The following is a 20,083-nucleotide window of genomic DNA, read 5'->3' on the forward strand; positions in this document are numbered from 1 at the left end:
AAGATAATCATAGCCTTCCCTAACATATGTTGAAGGAAAGCTAGTTATCAGCTATACCAGGTAGAACCCATTTATCTCCCATTGCTGTGATGTAGGTAGAAGAGTGAGGAGGATGGAGATACTGAGATAAAATATTTTTCTCATAGCCCTTGAAGGGTGGGTACATGGAAGATGGAGTGGAAGCAGAAATGTCTCTCCCATCTCCTAACAGGGCAATCCAAGGAAGCTGGCCTCGGTGGAAAGACCAGGGCTTCATTAAGAAGTGATGAGGTGAGGTGAGGCAAGATCAGAGCTCCGGCTGCAGAGCCAGATTTCAAATGAATAAAGTTAGAATTTAAATCCCTGACCTTTTCTCATTGCCTTCATCTAAAACCTATCCAGCATAAGCAAGGAGAGTACCAGGAGCTTATGTTCAAAAGTGTAAATTAAGAAATTTTTTCTCATTTCTTCCTCTCTTTGACCCAAGTTTTCATCTCTCCTTTAATTTCCCCTTTCGTCTCTAACTCTTCATCTATTCTACCCTGAGTGGTTGAACTGCAAGAGATGTAAATGCAGCCCTTCGGTTTCCGCTTGCCATATAGCCTCTGCTCTCCCAGGCTTCACTGGGGCAGGAGCATAGCGCAGAGGTCCAGGCTAAATCTTGAAACCATCTCAGGGTCTTTATGTTTCCAGCCTCAATTGTAAATGCAGAATAAAATAAGTACCTTCCTAATAATGTCATAATGAATACAAAACAGAAGCACACAAACGCGCTTAGCACAGCCTAAAAGAGGAGCAGTGAGCACCAAGCACTTATTCCATGCTGGGCATTAGATCGTGGCTTTCTCCAATCATGCCTACTTTAAAGATTTTGTTTTGAGATGGAATCTTGCTCTGTTGCCCAGGCTGGAGTGTAGTGGTGTGATCTCAGCTCACTGCAACCTCTGCCTCTGGGTTCAAGCGATTCTCTTGCCTTAGCTTCCTGAGTAGCTGGGATTAAAGGGGTGAGCCACCGTGCCCAGCTAATTTTTGTATTTTTAGTTGAGACAGGGTTTCACTGGGTTGGTCAGGCTGGTCTCGAACTCCTGACCTCGTGATCTGCCTGCCTCGGCCTCCCAAAGTGCTGGGCTTACAGGTGTGAGCCACTGTGCCTGGCCTAAACTTTTTTTTTTAAACTTAAAACAGGTGGGGAAAAAGAAAACCAAAATATTCATGTTCTTACTTTCCAGAATTGATAATTATTTAATTTGGTCATATTTATGTTGAGCCCGGGCGTGTACTGCTTCACCAGGGGCCGTGCATAAGCTGAGTGGCTGTTTCTGGCAATTCTGTTGTATTCCCACCATGGGCTCCATTTCTGCCACTGAACACAGGGCCAGTCTATATGTATAAGTTTACAAACACACACATATAAACTCAGTATAGTTTGTGCATGAGTTTAGAAGAATTTTAATTTACAGAGATTGTATAAGTGATATATTTCTTTTCTTCAACATCATGTTTTTTGAGGTTAATTCATGTTTAAATACAATTTTAATTAACTTTTCACTGCTGGATATTAGTTCACTTTCCAAATTAGACATTATTTGAAGAGGAATTCTTCTCTTGATGGGTATGAAGATTGCATACAGTTTTTACTCACATGCAATTATAAACAATTCTGCAATAAAACGTTCTTATGCATCACTCTTGGAGTACAAGTGCACATTTTTCTGTAGGGTATATGCCTAAAAGGAAAACTGCTATGTGGTGAGTACATGCTTATTTTAGTTTCACTAGATAACCATTATTTTTATTCCCACTACAGGGGTACAATAATTCTAGTTTCCTAACATCCTTACCAACACTTAATATTGTCAAGTTCTAATTTTTGCCAAATGATGTAGCATTGTTTCATAGGTTTATCGATGATTTTGATTTCTCTTTTTGTAATGTGCTTGCTGACATCTTTTGCCTGTTTTTTATCAGATAATTTGCCACAATTCCTTCTTTATGTGTCTGCTTTTCCCACTGAGATGTACACATCTCAAGTGTTGCGATGTTACTTTATTCACTGCTCTGTATCTCCAGTGCCTAACACAATGCCTGACCTCCTTAAGCGATCGCTGTATGAGTCACTGCTTATGCCTAAAACTAATTTCCAAGGACCTAACACTTAAGCCTTCATTTACACTTGACTTTGACAGCACTTTTTGAAGTTAGCTGAATGCTATCCTGTCCACTAAGAATTAGGAGCGGAAACTCTGGCCAATGAAATTTAATAAATTGTCACTGGTGATTGACATGGAGAAATTGAAACAATGAGAGGAAATGTGGTTTGTCTAGAGTCACAATATGCATGTCATAGCTAAGACAGAGGGCAGGTCTTGTCATTGTAGATCTGACCTCCATCTTCAAGGTCACGCAAAGCTCCACGGAAGAAGAAAAAAAGTAAATATATAACTTACCTGGTAGCAGTTTTCTAGAGTGTTTTCCCATTTCAGTCTGGTAGAATAACCCATCATGTTTTTTTGGTAGTAATTTTCATCTTCCTTTTCCAACTTCTCAGTTGATTTTGTCAGTTTATTGAGGAGCTAATGTAAAAAGATCAATGTCACACATTCACTAACACATTTTTGAAAGCCCTTTGTAATTCCATAGAAATACTTGTATGTGGCTCAATGATATGTTTCTTACTTCTCATGTAGGGTCATAAACAGTGACTATAGTTGACAAAACCAAAGATTTTTATCAGAAAAGAAGGCATGGCCAAACCGGAAGGAAACCTAAGGGCCTTACAGTATGATCCCCCCAGTTTTACACATGAGGAGATTGAGACCCTTAAATAGGAAGTGATTTGTCTACACTCAAGCAATCAAGGAGAAGGTCAAACAACACAGCTTTTGAGAATTGACAGTACAGGTCAAACTGCAGTTGGCCAATGAATCCCATAGTCTTATCTGGTAAATCCTTTAGGGGCCTGCATTTCTTACCGGGTTAGGTAGATACTTGTGGAATCATACAATTTTTAGAATTAATTTTTAGAATGAGTCTGGCTACTGTCCTATCTAGCAATATTATTTTACTTTTACCATATAAACCCAGAAGTAGAGCTTTGGACTGAAACTTCCAGGATAAGAGTTCTGGTTCTGGCTGCAAACAAGTTACTTAACCTGACTGAGCCACAGCTTTCTCATCTCTGTGATGGGGTTAGGTAATTTATACACACTGGGTTGATTTGAGAATTCCAGCACATCCTGGAACTCAGAAAACAGTACTACAAAACGCAGGCCTCAGAAGCAGCCTCAGAAGTAAAAGTTCCTCTCTGACCTTCTTTTACCCTCCTGTCTCTCAGTCCCATTCTCTCCTGAGGCTATTTGTAGGAACCAGAATCCCTCTTCCCCAAGGAAGTTCACAGAAACCAGAACCCCTTTTCTCCAAAGCCAGCCATAAAATCTAAAAATATTACTCTCACTTTCCCTCTGTCTTTCTGTGTAAAAACTGGCCATAAAGAAATTACTGACCTACCTTGTTTGACTGTAGGTCATAAGATCCCTATTCCAGAGATCCTGCCCCATACCCAGCAGGAAGGAACGCTGCACAGAGAGGCCAAGAAGAGTCTAGAAAGACAGCCTTGCTGGGTTTCCCCACTCAGCCTATTAGCATTCGATTGCACCCCTTTTGTACAATAATATTTCTACATGGATGTCCATACTTTGTTAAACCTAAGCATAAACGTAGACAAGTTCCCCGTATCTTTGGATCTTTGTTCTGGAGCTCCCACATCACATAAAACTGTGATCAAATGCATTTGTATGCCTTTTCTCCCGTTCATCAGCCTCTTGTCAGTGGTTTTTAGCCAACCTTCAGAGGACAAAAGGGAAGTTTTCCCTCGGCCCTGACACAGGTTACACATGTAAGGCAGATTGCACACTGCCCTACACCTGGCATAGCACTCCAAATTTAGCGAGTGTAATTATTGCCAGTAAAAAGCCTGAGATACATGCCCAATGTTCACCAAGTTATGGACAGCTTGATAGATGGTTTCCTCTCATCCTGCTCCCCAATGATCTGCTCCCTTCCAAAGAGCCACCTCTTGCCAATCACCAAAATTTGTTGTTCTGATTACTAAATCTTCTGGAAAAATCAATGTACAGTAATACAAAACTCCCTGGGCCAGCGTAGCTGAAATCGATTTTCAAAATGCTCAGACAAGTAATTTCATGTTTCTGAGAAATGAAGTTGGATTACATGAATTATTCTTCAACTGTATATATATATAAAGCATTTGATTTCTTTCTTTTCTTTTCTCTCTTCTCTCTTCTGTTCTCTTGTCTTCTTCTCTTTTTTTTCTTTCTAGCTCTATCACCCAGGCTGGAGTTCAGTGGCACAATCATGGCTCACTGGCTCACTGCTACATCCCCGTCCCAGGTTCAATCAATGCTCCCACCTCAGCCTCCCAGGTAGCTGGGACCACAGGCATGTACTACCACACCTGGCTAATTTTTGTATTTTTTGCAGAGATAGGGTTTCACCATGTTACCCAGTCTGGTCTCCAACTACTGGGCTCAAGCAATCTGTTCACTTCAGCCTCCCAAAGTTTCAGGAGTATGAGTGTGGGCCATCGCACCCAACCCATTCTCCAACTTTACTATGTCTAGAAATAACCTGAAGTACTGGTAAAATTGCAAATTCCAGGGTTGTACAAGTAGCAATACTTATTTCGTACATCTGTAGTAGGATTAGAAAATCTGAATTTTGACTATAGATCCTCAGATGGTTCTGATGCAAATAGTCTTCAGATCATTCTTTGAAAAACATTAAGGACCCCCTGATTTAGCAGTTTAGGAGTTTCAAGGACAGAGACAAAGGCTGTTAAAATGGACCCTCTTTGGGCCTGGTGCAGTGACTCACGCCTGTAATCCCAGCACTTTGGGAGGCCAAGGCGGGTGGACCACCTGAGGTCAGGAGTTCCAGACCAGCCTGGCCAACATGGTGAAACCCCGTATCTTCTAAAAATACAAAAATTAGCCAAGCATGGTGGTGGGCGCCTGTGGTCCCAGCTACTTGGGAGACTGAAGCAAGAAGACTGCTTGAAACTGGAAGGCGGAGGTTGCAGTGAGCAGAGATCACACCACTGATGTATTTGGTTTGAGCTGGAATTGGGAGGATATGGTGGGTGGTGATATTCAAAGACATAGAGAACACAGGAATAAAGATTATCTTTGGCAGAGAGAAGTGATGGTTGGATTTTGGATATTGAATTTGAGGTGTCAGAAAGCAGTTTACAGATTAGTTTGGGCTGGAGGTATCAATTTGGCTATTGCCAGCATAGATACTATAGTTGAAGCCTTGAGAATATATTTATTGTGTGCATATTATTTATTGAGTAACTGATATTGAGAGTACTGTATCAGACACTGGAGAGACGTGGTGAAGACAACAGAGAGGCCCAGGAGAGAAATCTTCAGAAACTGCAGTATATAAAGATCAGACCAAAAAGGGGAACCCATAAGGATATCTAATTTAAGATGAACAGAAAGTAGTAGGAAAGCCAAAATCATGAGGTGTTAATAAGGATAAAAGAAGAGAACATTTCAGCCGGGCACAGTGGCTCACGCCTGTAATCCCAGCACTTTGGGAGGCCGAAGCAGGTGGATCACGAGGTCAAGAGATTGAGACCATCCTGGTCAACATGGTGAAACCCCGTCTCTACTAAAAATACAAAAACTTAGCTGGGCATGGTGGCGCGTGCCTGTAATCCCAGCTACTCAGGAGGCTGAGGCAGGAGAATTGCCTGAACCCAGGAGGTGGAGGTTACGGTGAGCCGAGATCGCGCCATTGCACTCCAGCCTGGGTAACAAGAGCGAAACTCCGTCTCAAAAAAAAAAAAAAAAAAAAGGAAGAGAACATTTCTAGAAAGGGGAAGTAAACAATGCTTAATACTGCTGATAACTAAGGTAAGACTTGGAAAGTACCTATTGGCTTTAGCAATGGGAAGACATTGTTTTTGATGGCAAGAATACTCTTAGTGGAAAGATGGGGAAAGCTTGATTAGGGTGATTTGAAGAGTGAACAGAAGATGAGAAAGTGGAAACAGAGCAGACACCCCTTTCACTAAGATATATTCTAAAAAGAAGACATGACAACATCTGGAGAGGAACGGGAGACCCCATACAAATGTGTCCCTGCAAATTTCTTTACTCTTCCAAGATGGGGAGAAGGTGCAATAGACTATTTGTGCCCCTCTGCCACCAGATTAGGTCATGAATGGGATTAGTGCCCTTTTAGAAGAGGCCCCAGAGAGCTCCCTTGCTCTCTTCCCACGATGTGAGGATGCAAGGAGAAGTAGCCAGTCTGCAGCCTGAAACAGGGGGCCTCGCCAGATAGCACCCTGATCCCACACTTCCAGAATGTCTGTTGTTGAAGCCACCCCATCTATGGAACTTGGTTATAGCAGCCTGAACAGACTATAAGACAGGGGTAATTATAGAAGCCTGGTGGGGAGGAATCATTAGGGAGGGGGCTGTCCAAGACATGGGAAATATGGGATAATCAAGAGAGGGCCTCTGGGAGGCAGGATGGAATGAGATTAGAGCACAGGATGGAGAACTGGCCTCTCCACTGCAGATATGTAAATGCTATTACTTCAGTAGGCAGGTGGCTGTGCTGACTTCTATTTACTCTATGAGGTAGGAGGCAAGATACTGTGCCAGGAGTGCGTGGATGGAGGTGTGAGGAGAACGGAGGCTTAGATCAGCTTCTGGTGAGAACCAAGACTGCTGGGCAGGAAACCAGGAAGAATTTGCTGAGCAGCACAGAGCATCAGCTCAGGTGATCATGAGCGCTTCTATGTGAGATGAGAAAATGAATGTCCCCCTCTTGGGTGTTCAGCTTCAGGATTAACAAAAGCTGCCAGATTAAGCAGTGAAGATGGCATGGGTTTGTGACAGTAACAGCCAAGGTTATGGTTAACAGCTGGAGGAGGGGAGAGAGCACTGTGGACCTTTACTTCCCAGGGAATCTGCTGATGAGGGTAGGAAGAGAAAATTCACTACTTAGCTGCCATACTTTTTTCTTTAATATTGCACGACATCAATAAAGAATATCTTCTAATGAGTGCTCAGAATGCCTTGGCAGGCCCTGGCACTGAGTATTTTAACAGACTGTGGGTTCGCCTCAATACTCGTTATGATCATTTCCAACTGTGAAGACTGACATGGAAAGAAATAAGAATCTTGTAAAATCTTGCTAACAATGAAATTAAGTTATTCAATGGATATTTCTTCAGATGAAATGAAAGAGCTACTTGCGATGACAATTTTCTATTCCTCTTAAGGGGTTGCAGTAGTGCTGGCTGCATTTCCTTAGTGGGGACTCATCTTTTGGAAAAGATATTGACTATTTCAAAGGTTTTCAACTGGGGCACATACCACAAGAGGTGTGCAAGATAATCTATTGGGGTGTGAACAGAAAATCTTTATTCCTATACCCCAATATTATTTGTGTTCATTTTGCCTAAAAACACAGTTGTCAAGCTTACTCTTATTTAATATATGGGTCTACACTGGTGCTCACACGTGGACAGTTATGGATTCTGATATGGCCTGGAGAAGGCTGGGGATTCTGCAACCTGAAAAGCTGCCCTAGGCCCTGACTGTGTCTTCCCTTCCAACATCTGGAACATGTGACCATTGACATATACCTGAGCCATGTGGTTTTACAGACATTATCTGGCTCCAATTAGGTTAACATACACAAAATGCACAAATATCTTAGAAGATTTCTGCCAAGAAGCTGTAGATTGATGTTACTACTAACAATTTAACTGCAAAGAATCCATAGCAAAATGTCAGAGCTGATGTTGCCACCTCTCCTCGTTGTGAGTGTGTCACTACCCATGTGAAAGGGCAAACACTGAAATGAGATCTGACAAAAATTTTGATGAACAAATTAAAAATTATTGAGAAGGCTGGCTGGGTACAGTTGGCTCATGCCTGTAATCCCAGTACTTTGAGAGGCTAAGGCAGGCAGATCACTTGAGGTCAGGGGTTTGAGACCAGCCTGGCCAACATGGTGAAACCCTGTCTCTATTAAAATACAAAAAAATTTAGCTAAGTATGGTGGTGTTCACCTGTAGTCCCAGCTACTTGGGAAGCTGGGGTGGGAGAATCACTTGAGTCCAGGAGCCGGAGGTTGCAGTGAGCCAAGATTGTGCCACTGCACTCCAGCCTGGGCCACAGAGTGAGACTCTTTCTAAAAAAAAAAAAAAATTATCAAGAAGACTATTAGAAATATACATTTAAATTTACTATGGTTAAAGCTGAACCTTGTTCCAAGTATGTATTTTGCCTGAAAACATTACTTAATGATTATCTAAAAACATCATGGTTTGCTAATCATTTAAAATATTATTTCATCTTTATCTCAACCTGCAAACATTTCTACCTCTATGCTTTATAATGTTCATAACATATTAACGTAATAAGTAAAGTACTATATGTAACAAACAACATATGTATATTTTTTTTACTTATTTAGGGTATTAGTTGAGAGGTTTTTAAAGGTAACATTAATAGAGTTCCCATATCATTGGTCTCATTTGTCATCTGTCAATAATATTTTTTAAAAATATGTGGGCCAGGCACAGTAGCACACTCCTGTAGTTCCAGCTACTTGAGAGGCTGAGGTGGGAGGATCCCTTGAGCCTAGAACTTTGATGCCTGCCTGGGCAACACAGTGAGATCCCTTCTCTTTAAAAAAAATCAAAATAAAAAAGTTTAAAATATGTGTGTGTGTGCGTGTATGTATGCACACACGCCAGGAATGATTTAGAATCCCCTTTTATGCTCTGTCAAGCTACATCTCTGCAGGGATCCCAGAGAAGGAGGAATCAACCTGTTCTCTTGTGTTCGTAGCTAAGGGCAGCAAGTCCATCCGTCTCTAAGCCACATGTGCCCAGCCAGCCATGACAGCTTACCTTCCGCTTCTCCTTCTCAGTCATAGATTGCTTGGAGCTTTCTACAAGCTGGAAAAGTGCTTCATGTTTCTTGGTACTAATCATTAATTTCTTCTTGGCCTAGAGTAAAAAAAAGGAACAGAAGCTAATACCAAGAGAAAACTCTTCTTCTCTTTTGGAACAAAGCACATTCATATGCTAGCTTTAATGATTATGTATCCTAGAATCCTCCAAAGTCTAAAAAAAAAAATGTGTATTTTTAGTTCTTCATTCCCACCCTCACCTCAAAATGTACCTAAAACATCAGAGCAGCTAACACTTTGTCCTGAGAACTCCTGGATATTTTTTCATTATATCAGGTACCCTCAAGAGGGTTATGAATTTTGCTAAATCATTGAAGGCCTGCAAGCCTCCAGAATAATGTTCTAGTGAGCATAATGGCTTTACCACAAAAAATATCACAGCAAACACAGAAGACTGCCTGCATCATTCTTTACATCAATCTGGGGCACAACTGAGATTGTTTCAAGATGTTCTCTTAAAACTTGCAGCAAGGGTCGCAATTCTGCTCCCCAATGCCCAAGACTGAGAGCCGGGCATTTGCCTGGCATCTTGTGAAATGCCCCGCACTTGCTGGAGTCAGAGAAGTAGAAAGAAGTGGGGAAGGAAGGCACACTCAGAGTCTCCCTACCCTGTTCATGCTGACACCTTGAAGCGGGTTAAGAGTTAGGGGATCATTTCCTAATCTACATAGTTGAATTTGGCTGAAGATCATGCTCCAGAGATAAACTAAGCAAACAGAATTTGGTTTGAGTTGGATTTAGCCTGTTCAGGAGGTGGACTGATTGAAAGACTGGCTTTTAGCCTTAAGATTGCAAGGACTGTCAAACCAGATGGTAAAGGAAAGGTCTCTCTTCCTTGATTTTTTAGCTTGGGAATCAGAGGCAAAGCCTTCTGCCTCCCTCTAAACATGGGAAACCTCTGAAAAGGAAAATTAAAGAACTAAGCTCCTGGCCCTCTTCATCCACCTCCCATCAGCCACATGCCTGCTGGGAAATGAGATTGTGAGGCATGAATATTTGGTCTTCTAAGGCTTTTCATTAGAATCTTTCAAATAGACTGTATTTCATTACTGACATACTGAATCCCTTGAATTGTAACTGGGGAGAAAATTATTATAGCCCAAGAATTTTCTGTTCTCTAATTTCTCTGTCACTCTTCATAAAGAAATGAAACCTTTTATTTAGAAAAATGACTTGATAGAAACTGGGAAAAAATAAAAGATATTTTTTGTTCTTGGGAGAAATTGCACCCTCTCAGCATTATTTCTGGCTTTTGATTCATTGTATTGAATTTCCTGTGAAAGCTGAATATTGAAAAATAATGGATTTTTAAAACCAAATCCTTTTAAAGGCTGGGTGTAGTGGCTCATGCCTGTAATCCCTGCATTTTGGGAAGCTGAGGTGGGCAGATCCCTTGTGCCCAGGAGTTCTGGATCAGCCTGGGCAACATAGCAAGACCCTGTCTCTATTTCTTTAAAAAAATAAAAAACAACTCATTTTAAAGAAAACTCATAAAATCCAGAGCAAATCTAAAAACAAATGACTGGATACTTTTCTGGGACTTCAAAATATTTATTATAAAAGTGATTCTCATGAGCATCCTTTTACCATTGTAACTACTATGGATATAGAAATTCACTTACATCAAACATTTTTTATTAATGTCCTTGGTCTTATGGTGTCAGTCCTTAGTTTCAGCAGAAGCTTTGGAAGTAACACCAAGTTCGCCTGTTTCTGAGGGCATCTGCCTCTAGTTATTTGGCACGAGTGGCTATTTACTTGTAAAGGTTCTCTGTGGGCACTTACACTTTGGAGATGAAAAAGGATTTCAACTCTTAGAGAACAAGTCTTCTCAGAGGGGTTCGTTGAATCTTCTTAGCAGATTTACTGCTAATTCTTTCTACCCGAAATGAATTCCTTCTATACTATACTGTTCTAAAATATTCTTCTGTGCATATGGATCCCATCTGTTATTTTCTCTGCTTAAGAACTCATACTGATATGCTCTAGCTTCCCACACCAGATCATAATTCCTCTCTTTAGAATGTATTCCCTATTTCCTGCACGTATGTCATCTAGCCAACTAAACTTTAAATTACTTGAAAAAAAATCATGCCTTAGTATAGTGCTGTGCACAAAAAGTGGACCTCAATACTCATGAAATTGATACACACGTCCCCTTTTACAAATCACTACCCTCCCCTCTCTGGGCCACTCTCACTAGTGATATAGAGATCACTAACACCTTTCTACAAATGAAAAAAATAAAACCCAGGCAGTGTTTGTCATTTGTTGTAAGTTACAAATTATACAGAAAGGCAGTCAGTATAATGTAATGATTAAGAGCAGTGAACCTGAAACCCAACTTGTGACAACCATTGGTTCAACCGTTAACCGACTCTGTAACCTTGAGCAAATTACTTAAACTCTCTGTGTCTCCATTTCCCCATCTGTAAAATGGGGCAATGCACAATGACATATGACGCTGACTTGTCGTGATGATTAAATAAATAAATATATAGCACTTAGCACATGAGTGCTAAATAATCATATTTAGAGCCATGCACTTCCATTGGTTTGGGTGAAAGATATATCTATGTAATAACTCAGGTAAGGAAACATTTTTCTCTTCACTTAGCAGTTAGAAGTACTAATGCTGGAACATGCCACCACATTTGTATGAAAGCAAAATACTTCACTTCTAAAAACTGCGTTTACACAAATGATATTTGTGGATACTTGCCTTAATTTGCTGATTCCAGTTGCTAATGACAAGATTTGCTGTCTTTTCAACTTCACTGTCAAGCTATTGAAGAAGGAAAAAGAAACAGTTTTGCTTTCTTCTTGTTTAGTCACTGCAATAGACTAAATGTTTGTGCCCCTAAAATTTTCCTATTCCCTCGGTGTGATGGTATTTGGAGGTGAGGCCTTTGGGAGATGATTAGGTCATGAGGGTGGAGCCCCATGAATAAGATTAGTGCCCTTATAAAAGAGACCCCAAGAGCTGCTTGCCCCTTCTGCCATGTGAGGTTGCAGTGAGTAAACAGCCACTGATGAACCAGGAAGTGGGCCCTCATCAGACAGCTAATGTGTGGGTGCCTTGATCTTGGATTTCCCAGCGTCTAGAACTGTGAGAAATAAATTTCTGTTATTTATAAGCTATCCCATTTATAGTATTTTGTTAGAGAAGCCTGAACTAAGACAGTCACAGAACTGGTTTATCAATCGCTATCACAATTCATGAGAATTTCAAGATCCTACAATGGACATATTAGCCAAATTATCTTATCCCTGTGTCAAGTAACAGGGCTTGGTAAAATAATTATTTCTAATCTATAAGCATGTAGCACATAAACATGTACAGTCATGTGCAAGGGCTCCTTGCATGCGCTGGTCCCATCATATCATCTTAAATGTCAATCCATGCAGCAAAAACATCAGCATGCATGAAAACTGGTAACAGTCCTAGCAGTGCCAATTTTGCTATGTGTCTTTATTGCCCCTGAAGTGAATATCGCTTTAGTTTCAAAGATATTGAACTCTTAATCATAATTAACTTTTCCCCTTGCTTTTAAACATCCGAAGAAACAGTAACAATAATGATGAAAATGATCAAGACAAATTCCCAGGGAGATCTGATGTAAGTTACAACAGAACCTTTTTCCCTGGAACATAGACCCAGCAGATTAGACATTATTCAACCACTCTGAGACCTAGCAAATGCTACACTTTTTTTTTTCCAGTTGGTTAAATTTAGAATATATGGTTCATTGTAACCGACACAATGAAAATGTTTTATGTACTATGCCACTTTTGACTCTATGTATGTGGCTGGAATGTGGAGCAAGTTCACTTTAAAAAATGAAATCTAATCTTTTATCTTTTGTGAGAGAGTGGAGTGGGGTGATGGGGTGCAGTGAAGAGGGGCAATGCCGAAAAGAAGATAAACAGGACCAGCAGTTTGGGGGGTTCATGATATCCATTAACTAAAGCACTATGATCAGTTATCACAGCACCATGCCTCATTTATGGTAAATACTAAAGAAATGCTAGTGACTTCATATTATTACGTAGTATAAAAAATTTTTGTAATCAATGAAATATAGACAAGTAATTGGTTTTTATTAAGTTGGCTTGCAAAGGCAGAAGATCATATTGCTTGCTAGTAATTCCTATCAAGTTCTGTCCATTACCTGAAACTCTGAATAGAACATCCATTCTGGTAAAATATACCTATGTACATACAAACATCAATTCTACTTCCTGACTCAGTTTAGTAAGTTTGAATAAAATTTTTAAAAATAATTTCTCTTCGATCAGAACTCTCACATCTCTCCTCAACTTTCTGACTTGCCACTGTTAGGATGTGCTTCATCGGACTGCGGTCCCTTGAGACTCCCCCTTAACCACTGCCCCTTCCCTTCAGAGGGACCACCTACCACAGCTTACAAACATCTTACCTGCTCCTGGTCCTGAAACAAACAGTGACCACAACCTCACCCCTATCAGAGTCAAGCAGCATTTATTAAATACCCAATTATGTTGCCTGGAAATAGAGTATATAAAGTGCTTAACTACTGAATGACACACAAAGAAAAAGAAAAAAGGACACAAAAGAAACTGTTCTAGGCTGAGTGTGGTGGCTCACACCGGTAATCCCAGCACTTTGGGAGGCCGAGATGGGCGAATCGCCTGAGGACGGGAGTTCAAGACCGTCCTGGCCAACATGGCGATACCTGACCTCTACTAAAAATACAAAAATTAGCCAGGCATGGTGGCAGGTGCCTGTAGTCCTAGCTACTTGGGAGGCTGAGGCAGGAGAATCACTTGAACCTGGGACGTGGAGGTTGCAGCAAGCCAAGATCTTGCCGTTGAACTCCAGCCTGGGTGACAAGAGCAAAACTCTGTCAAAAAAACAACAACAAAAAAAAAACTAAAGGAAGGAGGGAGGGAGGGAGGGAGGGAGGAGGGAAGAGAGAAAGCAAGCAAGAAACTGTTGTAGAAGGAAAGGCACAGAGAGAGTAGAGGATCCGCTATTAGAGGATCAAGTGCCCCTGAAAGGATTGTTTAATTATTTTTCTGTAATTTTTAGAATATTTGAGGATTGTGTCCATTATCACTTTACATAATACCAAGCTGATAAGCATAGAAAACATGTTTGTAAAAATTGTGCTTATCATTCTCCTATTTACAAATAGAATTACAAAATTGTTTTAAAAATGTAAAAAGTATAAAAATGAAATAAAAATAACCTTTAATTTCACAATCTAAAGATCATTCTTATTAACATATTGAGAAGTGTCTTCCAGTTTTTTCTAAACATGTATATACGTATTCATTTTATGAAGTTGAGATTGTTATCAATTATATTTTTTTATTCTGCTTTATTTCACAGTATACTGTGAAAAAAAATCCCCATGTGATTAACTCTTCTATAAGATTTTTAATGGTTGCAAAGTATTCTACTGCTTGAATTTATGACAATTTATTTTGAATGACTCAGTAGTTTCTAGTTTTTCACTATTACAAACAATGCTCTAACATCCTTGGACATAAATCTTGGATTGCATTTTTTTATTATTCATTTATTTTAAAATAAATGCAAGTATTTATTTTATTTTTAGGATAAATTCTTGAAACCTGGTACAACTTTCAGATCGCCTTTTCCTTTTTGGGCTAAACACAGGAATCTTGCTTTACACAGGAAGAGAAAAGAAAGGTTTGGACTCACTGATTTTCTCTTCTTCTCTTGTACATTTAGGACTTGATATGTCGGTTTTATTGCTTCCAATTCAATTGCTTTGCCAAGTTTCCTGGAAATAAAACACACAAGACATACGAGTATAATATGAGGGTTTACATCTACTTTCCAAATTACTTTCTGGGGAAATAAAATAGTGTGTTACGGCACATCTATTCAGTGCAAGTTTGAAGTGGAATATTTGTAGCACACCCACTTTAAATATTTATGACTCCCTTTGGAGTTGGAGAAAGGCGAGGGTGGGAGCACTCACTGATGGAGTTCTGCTGTGGATTTCATTCCCTCCGAGGCCCAGGCCCAGGCACTGCTGACACAGCTAAAGGCAAAAACAGTGGGGAACAAAGGTGAGTGTAATTTACCCAGGAAACTGTGAAATACAGCATCACATCTGATTCACCACATTCAACAATTGCATTCACTTCCCTAACCTTATTTCAATTTCTCCATGAGATTAAATTCTGCCAATACATTTATTTGCACTCTACGCATTATATATACTGCTTTTTTTGCAGTCATTTTTCATTTAGATTTTCATTTCCTATTTCATATCTCTATAAAATAGGGGAAATGACCAGGTGTGGTGGCACCTGCCTCACCCTCCTAAAGTGCCTGTAAATCCCAGCACTTTAGGAGGCCGAGGTGAGAGGATCACTTGAGGCCACAGGTTCAAAACGATCCTGTGTGACACATACAGCAAGACCTTGTCTCTACAAAAAGCATTTAAAATTAGCCAGTTATGGTGATGCACGCCCAGAGTCCTAGCTACTAGGGAGGCCAAGGCAGGAGGATTGCTTGAGCCCAGGAAGCTGCAGTGAGCTATGATCATGCCACTGTACTCCAGCCTGAGCAACAGAGCAAGACCCTATCCCCTGAGCCCCTCTCCCCACAAAAAGAAAAAAATAAGCAATAAAAGTAAAATAAAATAAAATTGGGGAAATAAAATAGCCAAGGGTAAGAACAGGTTGGTTAGAAGCGCTCAAAGACAATGTTTTCAAGCTGCCCATTTAACAGATGAAAAAACTGAAACTCAGAAAAGTTAAGTTAGAAAGGGCTTGAGAGCCCTCCTCACATCCTGCTGCTGCTCTTGGAGTTGGAGTCCAGCTCATATTCCCTGCTGGATTTGAGGACAAGAGCTCAGATATTTTGTGGTCCTATGAGCGTTATCTCAATGTAACACAAATAGTGCTACTGAGATCCTCATGGCATAGCGAGAGGATTAGGGAGTGTGATGTCATTTTGTCCCACAGAAGGACCCCAGCTCACAGTGGCCCCATATACTCTGCCTTCAACTGTCAGGGTAATAAGTCCAATCACATCAATAAACCCCAAGGGCAGAGGCCTGAAGGGAGTGGATCTGCATCCCTGCCTCAATCAGAATGGTGCAGAGGTTTGGCCTCCGAATGCCTTAGTTTGCATCCTGCAATCTAAGAATAAGAGAACTAGACCAAAGGATGCCAGATTTTCTAAACATCCAAAGCCAGATATAAGCTTAGGCACAAGAACGTACCTGCTACGTGCTTACAATTATAGAAGAGTCCAGAAAACACTAAATGAGTCTATATTGACAGGAATCAGATCAGTGGTTGCTTGGGGTTGGGTAGGAAGGAATGCAAACAGGCATGATAAATCTTTTGGCATGATAAAAATATCTATGTTTTGATTTTTGTGGTAGCTACACAGGTATTTACATATGTCAAAACTGATCAAATCATATGCTTAAAATGGGAGCTTATTATGGCATGTAAATTAAAGTTCAACAGAGCTGATTTTTAAAAAATGAAGTCAGGCACATTTTTGCATAGAGAATCTGACATTTGCCCCTTGGAGGAGCTGGGTATCAGGGCAGGAAAGCAAGCATGTGGTCTCAGAGAGGCCTGTGTCTGAATGGAGATGCTCCCTCTTTGTTTTCTGTGTGGCCTTGGAAGAATCTCTGGCCTTCATTTAACTGATCTTTTAAAGTAGAAGTAACTTGTCAACACCTATGAAAAGAAGGGGTAAAAATGGAAAGACGAAAGAAAGAAAGAAAGAGAGGGAGGGAGGAAGGAAAGAAGGAAGGAAGAGAGAGAGAGGGAGGGAGAGAGGGAGAAAAGAAAGAAAGAAAAAGAAAGAAAAAGGAAGGAAGGAAAGGAAGGAAGGAAGGAGGGAGGGAGAGAGAGAAAAGAGAAAGAAAAGGAAGGAAGGAAAGAAGGAAGGAAGGAAAGAAGTGCGTGACATTACAGTAAATGCCCAAGGAAGGAAGGAAAAGAAAGAAAAAATTAGAAGTAATGAAGTAATGAAGTAATTAGAAGAAAAGAAAGAAAGAAAGAGAAAGAAAAGAAAGAAGAAGGAAGGAAGGAAGGAAAGAAGTGCGTGACGTTACAGTAAATGCCCAAGGAAGGAAGGAAAAGAAAGAAAAAATTAGAAGTAATGAAGTAACAGGATATCTGCAGTACCTAACACAGATTTTGGTATGGATAAAAGTTGACTAATGTTTACTGTTAAATACTGTACTAATCCCAGTTGGCCTACCATTTCTGGACCTGCCAGCTCTCCGGTGGTATTATGCTGGATGCCAGAACTGCAACACAATGCACATACCCCTACACTCCTATACCTCTCATTCCTTAGGATGCAATTAGAATCAAAAACGTAATGGACACTCACAGAGCTTTCGGTCCCTGCCAGGTACTCTGCTAAGAACACTTCTTGTATTACCTCATTTAATTCTTACAGCAACCATAAGAGATAGCCTTTACTTTCATTTTAAAGAGACCTTAAGAGGTAAGATAAATTGTACTAGGTCACTCACCCAGTAAGTGGTAGAGTTAGAATTTAAACCTGGGCAGTCTGTCTATACTCAACCACTGTGCTATACTGGTTTCTCTGTAGTCTGCTAAAATAACTGTCCTAAAAATAAAAATAAAGCTAAAAGTCAGAGCAATTTCAATGCCACCATTTGCTATTATGGTTGATGCCTAAGGAAGAGTGGGAGTTGGAGCCTCCAGAAGGCTTCTTTTCTTCCTTTCCCCTCCTTCTCTCTTTCATCATCAAAGGAGACCTCTACAATGGCACTGCCAGTTCAAGGGCACATCTGCATGCCTTAGTCAAGAATCTTCGTAGCAAATTACCACCAATGAACTATTTCTGGTATACCAGTATCTTTCCTCTCTAGCCCTAATAAAGGAATCTACTTCATTCTTTGTGCTGCAATATATTGAAAAGAATGTGAACCAACACTTTTCGGCACTTGATGGGCTAAGCTCATTCCACACATGATCTCATTTAATACGCCTACGCACACACAATAGAGCACATGTTATTGCTCTGTCCAACAGAGGAGGAAGAAAGGCGCACAGAGGCCAGGTTATTTGTCAAAGGTCATAGAGGAGGGAGAACGCAGGATTCACACTTCCTGACTCCAAGACGATCTGACTTTAACAATACCACCTCCCAAGTTAAATGTCATCACCAAGACCTATTATGAATATGGCCTTAGGAGTCATACAAACTGAGGAAGAATCCAGCTCTGCAACTCGTGATCTAGATGATTGGGGAAAGTATCTTGAACTTTCCAAGCCTCAAGTCCTTATCTGTAAACAGGGATAACAAGACCTCTCAAGGGTTCTTATGAGGATTAAATGAGAGTATCAGTAAAAGATTAACACAGTGCGTGACACAACAGTAAATACCCAAGAACTGGAAGCCATGTTTGATGTGATGTACCTGCCATGTTTATAAGAGGACGTTTGAATGGAACGTATGTCAGTTTTTACTATGTTTAAGAATGATTTTGCTGGGTGTGGTGGCTCACACATGTCATCCCAGCACTTTGGAAGGCCAAGGCAAGAGGATTGCTTGAGCCCAGGAGTTCAAGACCAACCTGGGCAATATAGTAAGATCTTGTCTCTATAAAAAACAAAAAAAATTAGCAGGGCATGGTCCCAGCTACTCTACTCAGGAGGCTGGGTGGATCGCTTGAGGCTGAGGGATTGAGGGTACAGTGAGTTGTGATTGTGCCATTGCACTCCAACCTGGGTGACAGAGCAAGACCCTGTCGCAAAAAAAAAACAAACAAAAAAAAAGTGGGGGATGATTTTTGCCTTACCTCTGCCACAATACTTACTTTTTCCTTGTGTTCTGTAATGCTTTGGTCAGCTTGCTTGCCAGTTTCTGAAGTCCTTTGGCATAGCTAATTTCCAGGTTTGCCCTGTTAGGAGAGGACCAGTTAAGTAGGATGTGCTGGGCCAGACACAGTGGCTCACGCCTGTAATCCCAGCATTCTGGGAGGCCGAGGCAGGTAGATCACTTGAGGCCAGGAATTTGACACCAGCCTGGCTAACATGGTGAAACTCTGTCTCTACTAAAAACACAAAAATTAGCCAGGCATGGTACTGGGTGCCTGTAATCCCAGCAACTTGGAAGGCTGAGGTCCGAGTACCACTTGAATGTAGGAGGCAGAGGTTGCAGACCTGAGATCGTGACACTGCAATCTAGCCTGGGTGACAAAGCAAGACTCTATCTCAAAAAAAAAAAAAAAAAGGCTGCGCTGGCTAGAAATCAAGCAAACATACACACACATACACACATACAGACACACACACATACACACACACACACATGCATGAAGGAAGGATCAGGGTGAAAATGTAATGCCTATGTAAAGAAGAGATGATTTGTTTACTACAAGGATCCTCTTGTCCTTAAGCATAATCCTGAAGGGTATCCAAGAGAATCCTAAAAAGTGAGAGGTATTTTTGTTTTGTTTTGTTTTCGAGGTGGAGTTTCACTCTTGTTGCCCAGACCCGAGTGCAGTGGTGCAACCTTGGCTCACTGCAACCTCCACGTCCCAGGTTCAGGCAATTCTCCTACCTCAGCCTCTCAAGTAGCTGTGATTACAGGCACGTGCCTACATGCCTGGCTGATTTTGTATTTTTAGTAGAAACGGGGTTTCAGCATGTTGGTCAGGCTGGTCTCGAACTCCTGGCCTCAGGTGATTCACCCACCTCAGCCTCGCAAAGTGTTGGGATTACAGATGTGAGCCACCGCACCCCACCCAAAGGGACAGTTTTAAATAAAGCTCCTTTTACATCATACTAATGGGTTGAATTGTGTCTCCCAAGACAAAGTTGAAGTCCTACTCCCCAGTGCCTGTGAATGTGACCTCTTATGGGAATAGGGTCTTTGCAGATGATGATCAAGTTAACACGAGGTCATTAGGGTAGGCCCGAACCCTAATTGGATGTGTCCCTATATAAAGAGAAAATTTGGATAGAAACAGACATGCACACAGAGAAAATACCATGTGAACATAAAGGCGTAGATCTGAGTGGTGCATTTATAAGCCAAGGAATGCCAAAGATGACC

At 40.8% G+C, this 20,083-nt stretch overlaps 1 protein-coding gene across 1 annotated transcript in view; it reads right to left on the reverse strand.

The window, feature by feature from the left end:
* Nucleotides 1-20,083, reverse strand: part of NOSTRIN (nitric oxide synthase trafficking) — a 62,990-nt gene that overhangs the window by 21,470 nt on the left and 21,437 nt on the right. The window contains exons 3-8 of the mRNA XM_012440630.2: nt 18,843-18,926; nt 14,994-15,056; nt 14,711-14,792; nt 11,723-11,785; nt 8,939-9,037; nt 2,427-2,552 (exon numbers count right to left, since the gene is read on the reverse strand). Of these exons, the coding sequence (XP_012296053.1) occupies nt 2,427-2,552; nt 8,939-9,037; nt 11,723-11,785; nt 14,711-14,792; nt 14,994-15,056; nt 18,843-18,926 (517 nt within the window). The remainder of the gene's footprint in view (nt 1-2,426; nt 2,553-8,938; nt 9,038-11,722; nt 11,786-14,710; nt 14,793-14,993; nt 15,057-18,842; nt 18,927-20,083) is intronic.

Source organism: Aotus nancymaae, unplaced genomic scaffold, assembly GCF_030222135.1.
Source record: "Aotus nancymaae isolate 86718 unplaced genomic scaffold, 86718_ANA_hifiasm-v0.15.2.pri h1tg000029l, whole genome shotgun sequence".
In the NCBI taxonomy this organism is placed as follows: Eukaryota; Metazoa; Chordata; class Mammalia; order Primates; family Aotidae; genus Aotus; species Aotus nancymaae.